At 35.7% G+C, this 12,029-nt stretch overlaps 1 protein-coding gene across 5 annotated transcripts in view; it reads left to right on the top strand.

Moving 5' to 3' along the window:
- Positions 1-12,029, top strand: part of YAF2 (YY1 associated factor 2) — a 79,238-nt gene that overhangs the window by 17,727 nt on the left and 49,482 nt on the right. The window contains exons 4-5 of one of the 5 annotated variants that reach the window (XR_011464214.1): positions 7,851-7,983; positions 8,077-8,153. The exons of 2 other annotated variants lie outside the window; for them this stretch is intronic. Coding sequence is in view for 1 of the 3 variants with exons in the window: in XM_070370625.1 (XP_070226726.1) it covers positions 7,912-7,983 (72 nt within the window). In the remaining 2 variants the exon portion in view is untranslated. Of the gene's footprint in view, positions 1-7,850; positions 7,984-8,076; positions 8,154-12,029 lie in introns of those variants that run through there. 2 more of the 5 variants (XR_011464216.1, XM_070370625.1) reach the window with 2 other exon arrangements.

The following is a 12,029-nucleotide window of genomic DNA, read 5'->3' as shown; positions in this document are numbered from 1 at the left end:
TGACAGAGGATGAGATGGTTGGATGGCATCATCGACTTGATGGACATGGGTTTGGGTGGACTCTGGGAGTTGGTGATGGACAGGGAGGCCTGGCATGCTGCGGTTCATGAGGTCGCAAAGAGTCAGACACGACTGAGCGACTGAACTGAACTGAATGATGGTAGATCAGGAGATGAGTAAAATTATGTTACTCTTTCAAGGAATAATGCTCTAATTATCTAGTTAAATCTGTAACTAAGCCTCTACGTTTACAGGTAACTCCTGATTGTAGCTATAGAAATGAATAGAATTAATTTGAAAATTGGGTCCAGGTTAGTATCAAAAATATTTTAAGTGGTAAGTATATTAACTTGGAACACTGTTTTGGAAAATTGCATTGTTAATTGTGGGGGAGCTTGTATAGTTTGAAGAAGTCCTTATCTTCTGTTTTTAGAAGGAAAGAATAATAGTTTTAGATTAGCTTAGTAAGCAAATCACAATACTTTTCATACAGTTCTACAGTTTGGTCTCTAAAGTGATAGCCATTGTGGGGTATGTTGACTTTGATGTGATCCATGATTCAGATTTTTTTTTAGGCAAAATAATTTTGTGACCTTTTAAGCCCTAGAGAAGGAAACAGCAACCCACTCCAGTATTCTTGCATGGGAAATTACATAGACAGAGGAGCCTGGAGGGCTACAGTCTGTTGGGTCAAAAAAGGGTCAGACATGACTTAGGGACTAAACAACAAGCAGATGTATGCTAGCTAGATATAAACAAACAGATATATAGCTAGATATAGATAAGCTCTAATAAGCCCATTTGTGGGGTATCTCTTTTGAGAATGTATGTTCATTACACTATGATTCAGATTTTATGAGTGCTGAATTAACAATATTTAGAATATAGTCAGTAGGTTGCAAACTGTTACTGTTGACCTCAGACTATTTGAGATTTATTGTTAGAAAAGTTTGCCATTGTTTTATAAAATCAATTTTACACTGAAAATATGCACTTATATTTTAGAGATGGTTATTAAAAATTGAACTGAAAATGAATACAGGGCTTAGAATCTCCTCAGATTAATTTTAATATTATAGTCAGAAAAGGTGAGAAAAAAGGTGAAGTTGCAGAGTAGAAGTTAGACTTCTTTATCATGTTGACATTCAAAATAGTTAGCTGTTTGTTATTTTTGTGTATTTAACTTGGATACTGACTATAATTAGCATATAAAGGACTAATGCTCCTGATACTTTGAACTAGGATCAGGAAAATATTTCCTTGAACTAGAAACTATTAAGGATAGAGGAGTGAGTGAGTGAGCGGGTGAAAGTTGCTCAGTCCGATTCTTTGGGACCCCATAGACTATAGAGTCCGTGGAATTCTCCAGGCGACACTACTGAAGTGGGCAGCCCTTCCCTTCTTCAGGGGATCTTCCCAACTCAGGCATCTTCCCAACCCAGGGATTGAACGGGGGACTCCTGCGTTGCAGGCAGATTCTTTACCAGCTGAGCCACAAGGAAAGCCCAAGAATACTGGAGTGGGTAGTCTATCCCTTCTCCAGTGGATCTTCCTGACTCAGGAATCGAATTGGGGTCTCCTGCATTGCAGGCAGATTCTTTACCAACTGAGCTACCAGGGAAGCCCCAAGAATAGAGGATATTAAAAGACCCCAATGCTGGGAAAGATTGAAGGCAAAAGGAGAAAGGGGCAGCAGAGGATGAAATGGTTAGACAGCATCACTTACTCAATGGACAGGAATTTGAGCAAATTCCCAGGAGATAGTGGAGGACAGAAGGGCCTGGCATGCTGCAGTTCATGGGTTGCAAAGCATCAGACATGACTTAGTGATTGAACAACAACATATTAACTTTCTACAGAAGTACCTCATTTTAAGATAGAGTTTTTAAAATGTGTTGCTTAGTTAAAGGCCTAGGGTATTTGTCAAATTAGAAAGATCAAAATATTGTTGAAGATCAATTAATGTGATTAAGGTGTCCTTAGGAAGAATGACTAGAACATAAAATGATATAAAACGCAAAACCATATAGCATTATGACACGGGGTAATTGGTCATGTTTAGCATAGTACAGGGGGCGGTAGGAAGTGAGAGATGTTATTTGGCACTTGCTAGAATGGTGCTTTATTCTGGAGTTGTAGTGATGTAGGCTTCTTTATATTAAGTTAACCACATCTTAAACTTAAAAATTAAAAAACGTAGCTTGTAGATAACAGCAGCCAGTTTTCAGGGCCGCACACCTAGACTGTGTGCACTGTGCAGGTCTTTGTAGTGCTTTGGCTCTGTCCAGAGGGTTGATGTGGGGCAGGAAACAGACCTGGAAGATGACGTCTGATTTGTTCGCAGTTTGAGGAGGTTTGTAGGTATAATTGAGTTGGGTCTTATCTGCTTTAGCCCTAGGTTGAATTTTTGAACCTAAAACCCAAAAATTCAGAATTGGGCCTCCACCAATTGGGACTCATGTTTTCCGGTGAGTTCCTTTTTAGGCACCAAATTGATACTCACTTTGCAACTTTTAGCTTAATACTAATTACTTTGTAACGCTTTCCGTATTAGTTACCTATTGCTGTATAACAAACTACCCCAAAATTTAGTGGTAGAAAACAATCAGCATTTATTATACTCCCTCCCTCTCCCCCATCCTTTCAGTTTAGCAGGTGGTTCTGGCTCAGGATCTCTCAGGCCCAACTATGGAGGGATCCATGTCCAAGCTCTCATGGTTTTCAGTGGCCTTAGAATACCTGCTCCCAGGTTACTCACACAGCTGTTAGCAGGCCTCTCTCGGAACTCTGGCTGTCACAACTTGACAGCTTACTTACCCCAAAGCACCATATCTGGTGAGAGTCATGAAAACAAGAGCCACTGTCCTTTTATAATCTAATTTTGGGAGTGACATCCATTACTTTGGCAGCTTCCCTGGTGGCTCAGATGGTAAAGAATCTGCTGCAATGCAGGAGACCTGGGTTCAAGCCCTGAGTTGAGAAGAACCCCTGGAGAAAGAAATGGCTACACACTCCAGTATTCCTCCCTGGAGAATTCCATGAACAGAGGAGCCTGGTGGGCTACCGTCCATGGGGTCGCAGAGTGGGACATGACTGAGCGACTAACGCTTTCCATTACTTCTGCTAAATTCTGTTCCCTAGAAGTGGGTCACTAAATTCACCCCATACTCGGGAGGAGATTACAGAAGGGCATGTATACCAGGAGGTGGGATCATTGTGGACCATCTTAAAGGCTGCCCACCACAATGTCCTTTAAAGTTGAAAACGTTTTTTTTTGTTGTTGTTACAGAATTCGTTATTGAAAGGAAAGTTTATAGAGGAAACCCAGAATATAAAATGGATAAATAGAGAGCTGTTCTGTCCAGAGCAGGGGTTTTAGGAAGCTAGAGCTGACCTACTAGCATCCCTCCCCTTCAGCTTTTCTGAACAGTTTGAGTATTAGTATGTTTACCATCTAATGTCCATCAGGAACATGAATATATACTATTTTCCTCAACCTTTCCTTTTATAATTTGTTAGCAGTTGCAGTTCTAAGATTCTAGCTTATAACAGTCAGGTTTTAGAACATGAAAAAATGATTTGTGTAAATGTTTCTGGCAATTTTAATAGTCTGGGGAGCTTTCTTTACTAGTAAATCTAATGGAATACCTGATTTTGTAATATTAGCAGATATAATTCATATATTGATAGGATAGTGATAGTGATTTACTTAGTAACTACTGTCTAGAATGTTTTCTTAACTATTTCCAAATTGTATGTATTTTTTAAAAAATCACAGGTATATCAATGATATTTGTACTTCAATTTCAATATTAACTTGTTTCGTATCTCTTTCATACTGCAAATCGTGATTCTTAAGTGAAGTGAAAGCCACTCAGTCATGTCCGACTCTTTGGGAACCCATGGACTATACAGTCCATGGAATTCTCCAGGCCAGAATAATGGAGTGGGCAGCCTTTCCCTTCCCCAGGGGGTCGTCCCAACCCAAGGATCGAACGTCTCCCGCATTGCAGGCAGATTCTTTACCAGCTGAGCCACAAGGGAAGCCCAAGAATACTGGAGTGGGTAATCTATCCCTCTCCAGCAGATCTTCCTGACCCAGGAATCAAACTGGGGTCTCCTGCATTGCAGGCAGATTCTTTACCAACTGAGCTATCAGGGAAGACCAATTCATGATTCCTAATGAATACCATAAATTACTTATTTTCTTTCTCTTGCAATATAAAGAATATAATCTCAAAATAATAGTAGAGTCATCCTTGTGTACCCATGGGGGATTGGTTCTGGGACCTTCTCCGTTACCAAAATCTGAATATGCCACAGTCACTTATATGTAGGTTTAGGATTATTAACAGCATATTCCACAAACCTACACATCCTCTTGTATATTTTAAATAATCCCTGGGATACTTATAATTCCTAATACAATATAAATGCTCTGTAAATAGTTGTTAGCATGAGAAATTCATGTTCTGCTTTTTGAAACTTAGTGGAAATTTTTTCTGAATATTTTTGACGTGTGGTTGGTAGAATCTGTGGATCCTGAGCCCGTGATACAGAGAGCCAACAGTTAATACAAACAATAAATCTCTAAACTTAGAATTTTTTTAGTAGTTCTTTGCAGATACGTAAAATCATTTGAAAATAATTCCATTTCTAGGTGGATATGTTACAATTTGATAACATGGTTAGATTCCAGGCATAGTTTTTAAATGCATTACTTAACTCTAGTACTTTGGCCACCTCATGCGAAGAGTTGACTCATTGGAAAAGACTCTGATGCTGGGACAGATTTGGGGGCAGGAGAAGGGAACGACAGAGGATGAGATGGCTGAATGGCATCACTGACTCGATGGACGTGAGTCTGAGTGAACTCCAGGAGTTGGTGATGGACAGGGAGGCCTGGTGTGCTGCAGTTCATGGGGTCTCAAAGAGCAACACGACTGAGCAACTGAACTGAACTGAACTGAACTTACATTTTTATTAACTTAATCGTCATAACTGTTCTGTGAAGTAGGTTCTGTTTTTACCCCTATTTTACAGATAAGTATAGTTTTTTCATCTTGATTTTAGGTTATTTATGTTAACAAGAAAATAATGCTGTTTTTGTTTCTTTATGAGTTCATGTAGAGCTAAAGGATAAAGCTGAAGGAAAGGAAAATTTAATTAACAGATTATCTGATGAGCTTGTTAAGGAACAAAGAAAGATGACAGTTTCCTTAAATAACATTATTTAATAAGTAAGTTTACAGCTCACTTTTGACCTTACTTTGCTTAATTGAGCTACACACCTCCCCCTATATTTATGAACCATTATGATGTCACTTAAGTATATGTGAATATATGTATAATATTAAATTTTATTACCTGCTAAAAGATTTCACATCCCGGATTTACCATGAACAACTTTCTACAACTATAGTACCCTACATTAGAATTGCAAACCTTATTTGAAAATTTGAACATGTACTTGGAATCACAGAACCAGTTGTCATTTAAGTTGCTTCCAGCCAAAACATAATATCTAGCAGTAGTGGAAGTGAAAGTTAGCTAACTTATTTTTTTTTCTGAGCAGTTTTTTCAAAAGTTCAGATTGATTTTTTAGAGTAGATTCTCATTAGTGAAATGCTTTATTAGGTTCTTAATTACTTGTTAACCTTTTTGTGAACCAGCATTATAATTGTTAGAACTTACAAAGGCTATTTTTGAGTAGAGTATTCTAATTTCTGGAATTTCTTTTCTAAGCTATTCTAATAAAATCCATTTTAGTTAAACCTATGGCATAATAACAGCAACAAATAGCTTTGAATGCTGGTCTCTTAAGTGACCTTTTAGGTTACCTTAAAATATTTTCAAGATATTTTAATTTCAAATTATTTTAAAAAGTGCATTTGATTTTATTTTAAATTCACAAGATCTTAGTCTAAATGAAGACTGTATGTGTTGCTATTAATTAAAATTGGAAATTATTGTTTCCAATTTCATTAGTTCTTAATGAAAAGTTTTATACTAGCTTTTACTGTAGGATAAAATATTTGGATTATTGCTCCTGTATCGGTTGTGTTAATCCAAACACATAGGACCTTCATGCCATGTACTGCTTCACACTTCAGGAAATATAAGTTAACTAGGAATCTAATTTAAACTAGATGATCCTTTTGGAATTTATCTCTATATTGCAGTTAGAAATTGAGGTCTATGTAGTGCTCCTGTTTGCCTGAATGAGTCATTTAAAAACTAATGCACTAATTGCTATTATTTTTTAAAACTCAGATTTATATAAAATGGATATAGCTTATCCAAAACAAATTGTATCCTTAAGTGAGAATCTAGGAAAAGTCTTGACATGGTGCTGTCCACCTTTACTAAATATAAATATTACCTCATAACAAGATTGAAATGCTAGATTTTCATTAGAGTTACATTTTAAGAATTTTTTTTGAATTACATTTTGTTTTTGATGAATTAATGATTTTATATACCATCTTACCCTGTTTACTCTTAAAGTAGAAGCTATGTATTTAATTTTTTCCATAAAAAGAACCATGAAACCATATTTTTTGAAGGTAGGAAATAACTATTAAATAGCAGCATAATGAGAAAAGGAAGACTGTTACTGAAATATATCTGTATCTTCAATAGGAGCTAGTGTTTGAAGTCATCACTACTATAGCACATCAAAATGGACATGTACCTGATGAATATGTATTGCTGCTGCTGCTGCTAAGTCACTTCAGTCGTGTCCGACTCTGTGCGACCCCATAGATGGCAGCCCACCAGGTCCGCTGTCCCTGGGATTCTCCAGGCGAGAATACTGGAGTGGGTTGCCATTTCTTTCTCTAATGCATGAAAGTGAAAAGTGAAAGTGAAGTCTCTCAGTCGTGTCCGACTTCTTTGAATATGTATTGAGTTAAAGGTAAAAGCAATCTTCATGTGTCCCTGAAGATAAATTTCTATTGAGGATACCTTTCTTTTGTTAGAAATAGTTTTCTTTTTGTTTTGTTTTGTAATGACAGGTCCAATTTAAAAAGTATAACAGTTAATTGAAAATATTACTGTACTACTTTTATAAGTGTTTACATTAAAATCAGCATTTTTATTTATCAGTGGCCTGGCATTCTTAAGGGCTTCACAGGTGGTGAAGTGGTAAAGAATCCGCCTGCCAATGCAGGAGATGTGGGTTTGATCCCTGGGTCAGGAAGATCCCCTGGAGAAAGAAATGGCAACCCACTCCAGTATTCTTGCCTGGAGAATCCCCATGGACAGAGGGGCCTGGTGGGCTACAGTCCATGGGGTCACAAAGAGTCAGACATGAACATAGCACAGTGACATACTTACATATATATATGTGGTTGGTTTGTTATAGGCAACAAATGGTTATTTTAAAGACTTATTGAGTGATGAATGGGACTTGCATTGCTGCTGTTTATCTGAAGTGTTATAGATTGTTAATTGACTGTAGTGGCCTCTACACCCAAATTCAGCCTATGTTAATGACAGTGTCTAGAAAGAAACGGTAGATTTTGATCAATTAATTACCCTTTACGGATATTAAAAAATGATGGTAGTACTTTAATGAGACAAAATAGTCCGATAGCTGATATTTTTATAAATTAAAATGTTGCTGTTGTTGCAGTAGAGATTTTAAAATGAAACTATTCAAATCATTTTCTTTTTCTTGTGTTTCTAATAGTGCCAGAAGTTTCTGTTGACTATATAGTTAGCACATTGTTTCTGTATTTACTTTGGTGTGTTCATGTATAGTTATCTAATTAATTTGCAGCCCTTTCCCCTGTAGTTCTTTATGTATTAATCTCAAATAAATTTAAATAATTTTCTTATTCTGATAGAGAAGAAAAAGCTGGATCACTTACCAGTAACTGGAGTTCTCCTATTGGGTAATCTCCACAGATCCACATTCTTTGAAGTTATTGTGAATGCCTCGTGGACCATGGGACTGTTGAAATTTCCAATTTCAGGAAGGTAAGCAAGCACACTGAAGCATGTCTCTAGCATCTCCCAAATCCCCTTCCCTCCACTTTCTTACATATGCATCTGTCCTGCATGCCCCCTCAGTTCCAGTGGATGCCCATCAGGAAGATTCCCATGCTGGACAGAAGGGCAGGAGAGGTGGATCTGTGAGGGAAAAGACCCAATAGGATAACTCAAGTTACCGGTAAGTAGTCTAGTTTTCACAGACTTGAGATTCTTTTTGCCCATTTCTTCTCTTGAGGAGTTCATTTAATTGCAAAGAGAGGAAATGGTTTGGGATAGTTTCTTTTTGTAAGTTTTATGTGGATTATAGTATTTATTGTATAGACGATAAATACCTAGTTCTTAATGGACATATGAATGAATGTGACATTAAGGTACAGCATTTACATAATAGTTTATAAAAATTATGTATTTACTACCTTTTGGTAAATAGTGTAATAGTTCTAAAGCAATATGAGGAGCTATGTGTTGAATTACTTTAGTTCTTTTATTTGTGATACTGCTTTTATTGAAGTAGATGCTCCTACTGTAAAATTTCTGCTTGTGTCTAATTTAGCCAAATTATTTTGACATTGTACTGAACAGCAAGAATAGTTTTACATTAATTGACCAACACTTCTTACTGATATAATTTTCAGTGTACCTTAAATTTCATTGAATGTATGTTTGGAAATAATTTAAGGTATCTTGCAATTATATTTACTACTTTGTTGTTTATAATGGATAGCCTTATTAATGTGAAGGGTAACACAGTTGGTTCAGTGTGAGCTCTGCCTCAGTTACTAACCCTATTTATTTGTATAAATGTTAGAATTGTATAGAGTTCCTTGCTTCCCATTTCTCTCTTACTCATTCTGTATTGTTACCAGTTACCGTTTCTAAAAGGCCACTTACATTACATAAAGAGCCATAGTGATGCCATGCTCTTGCTGTTTTATAAAATTTCATCCATAGCTCAGTACTTAGGGCCTCTCATAATCCAGTCCTATTTATCCAGCCTTAATTTCTTTTTATCCAGCCTTAATTTCTTCAATTTGAAACTTTTGTTTTGGTGTTACCTCAGCATTTATGCTTTAGCTTGTGCTTTTCCGTTTTCTTGAAATGACCTTGGAAGATCCATTCTGCTTCTCTATATTTTAAAGTTGAAGTTAAGTCCTATCCCTTACGTATATCCTTTTATGCTGACATCTCTGTTCGTCTCTTTCTTCAGTGAAAAAATGAGATTACTATGAGGCTTGAATTAATTAATTAATGAAATGTACTTAGAATAGTGACTAGCAGCACATACTAACTTCTCTTATTAACTATTATTTGACCATAGATTTATCTTAAATATTTTTGTGATTGTACATATAATTCTTATCTGTATGACACAGTTTAGCTTTAAATATTGGTATCAGATTGTACCAATAGATATTTCTTCTGATACAAAACTGTTACTCTGACTTTATTGTCTTTGACAGCAAGTATAGGCTTTTATTGGGCTTCCCTTGTGGCTCAGAGAATAAAGAATATGCCTGGGATGGGAAGATCCCCTGGAGAAGGTAAAGGCTACCCACTCCAGTATTTTGGCCTAGAAAATTCCATGGACTGTATAGTCCATTGGGTTGGAAAGAGTTGGACACGACTGAGAGACTTTTTTTTTTTAATAGGCTTTTTTTTTTTTTGTCTGTAACCTTACTTCTTAAGGTTAGTGACTGAGATTAAATCATGCCCATTGAAAAGTTAGTTTTCATGTAGAATGACATACATACTTACCAGTTTTTTCATTTGTAAAATAGGTTTTCATTTGGCTAATCAATCCTGTTTGTACTGTATGTTTTTCTTAAGAACAGCTTTCCTTCAAAGCTGATATACATTGTTAATTTCCATTGCACTCGAGAAAAGACTGTATAGTATTGAGAGAGTTAATTAGATTGTATTCACTTTAAGACTGTGTGTTATTGGAAAACAATCTGGAAACTTAATGTACTTGATTTTTGAGGCCTGAATATCTTAGGAGATAGTTGGTTGATTTTTTTTCAGAAATGCTTGAATTTAAAATACCTGTCTGATGAAACAGTATATAGAATCTGATTTCAAGGCCATTGAAGGAAGGAAATGCTCTTTGACAGATTGGGTGTCACTTTATTTTATTTTGTGGCTGTCCCATGCGCCGTGTGGGATCTTAGTTCTCTGACAAGGGATCAAACCTGTGCCCCCTGCATTGAAAGTGTGGAGTCTTCACTGGGCCTCCAGTGAAGTCCCAAGTGTCACTTCTAAATAATCACCAGAGAACCACTTCAGGTCCAGTTAGATGAGCCAAACTGAAGAATGTTTAGTCAAATGACAGCAGTGTTTGATTTGAATCTGCTGACTGTTCAGTCTCCTGATTTTTTAGTGTGATTGTGGTATGGTGGTTACATTGAGAATGGCCTTATTCTTTAGAGGTACATGCTGAAATACTTAGAAGTGAAATGTCATGGTGAGTTCAGAAAAATCATGTGTGGGTATCTGAATGTGGTATATGTTATGTGTATGTAAAGAGAGATAAAGGGAGAGAGAAAGCAAATCTGGCAAGTTTTAACAGTTTTGGGTCTAGGGGAAGGGTATAGTGGTACACATTGTACTTTAAGCTTTCCTGTGGCTCTGATATTTTTCAAAGAAAAGTTGTGTGTGGGGGAGAGTACTTTAAAAAGAACTTTATTGTGCTTCACTTTCTCTAATTCTAAAATGACAATAATAGAACTTATTCTTTCCATGCCCTGATGCAGGTAGGCACAGTGGGATAACATTTGGTAGAATAGCAGCCAGGAGAGCTTTTTAAGAAGTAATTTTCTTTTTACGTTAAAAAAGAATTTTATAGTGGAGAACTGTTCAAAGAACATTTCACCTAAAAGTGTATTAGATTAAAATATATCTGTTCCCTTTTTTATTATTCAGAGCACATTCCATTATAATTGAATAAAAACAATCAAGTAACAGTAAATACATGTAGATATATAAATTAACCAATTGAAATCTTGAAAATGAAAATATCTAGTTATAAAATAATCATGGGCAAAACAGAAGATTAGACATAATAAAGAGAAACGTTGTTAATTCCAAGATAAAACCAATAACTCATCCAGGACCAGAGCCCAGGGAGATGAAGAATGAAAAATAGAAAAGAAAAACTAAGACACTTTAGGGCTAGCTTGCAAAGCTCCAATGTAATGTACAGAAGACAGAATATGGAGAATGGTAGAGAAGCAATATTGAAGAAAAATGACTAAGGATTTTTCAAATATTAAAAAGAAATAATGGAAATTAAGAAATGACTAGAGTGGAATCACAAAAACGTTGTATCAAAACTAGAAGGATGTAAGAAAAGTGGTACTTAGGGGTAAATTTATAACCTTAAATGGCTGTGTTAGATTGAAAAAAAGTAAGTGAGCCATATATACAACTCAAGAAACAAAAATAAAAAGTAAAACCAAAGACAGGAGAAAAGAGAAAATAAAAATGGAATTAGATGAACTAGAAATAATCAACAATAGAAATGACAGCAATCATCTTTCAAATCAAAGCTGTTTCTCTTCAGCTGACTAAGTACTGGAAATACCAAGAAGCACATGACATAATAAAATTATAAAATGGGATATAATTACAAATAATAATTGTAATTTAAAAAATCATAAGAAATCACTATTAATTTATGTTATAAATTTTTAAAAACCTGATGAAATTGTCTGTTTTCTAGGCAAAATATCAGTTAGAAATTGACTGTAAAAGAAAAAGATAGTCATAGAAACTAAAAACCATTAAAAAATTGAAGCTGTAGTAAATTTCCCCAAGAAGTTTTTAAAAATATCAGCTTAATTGCCGTATAGTTCATAAACCATACCACCTACCCACCTAAAATGTACAATTTAATGGTTTTTAATATTTTTACATAATTGTTGAATCATCATCATAGCTAATTTTTAGGATATTTTCATCACCTCAGAAAGAAATGGTGTACCTATTAGCAGTCAGTTCCAATTCTCTGAAACCCTCCAGCCTTAGACAGTCAC

Source organism: Bos mutus, chromosome 5, assembly GCF_027580195.1.
Source record: "Bos mutus isolate GX-2022 chromosome 5, NWIPB_WYAK_1.1, whole genome shotgun sequence".
In the NCBI taxonomy this organism is placed as follows: Eukaryota; Metazoa; Chordata; class Mammalia; order Artiodactyla; family Bovidae; genus Bos; species Bos mutus.
Note: the sequence above shows the minus strand (reverse complement) of the source record. Positions and strands in the feature narration are given on the sequence as shown.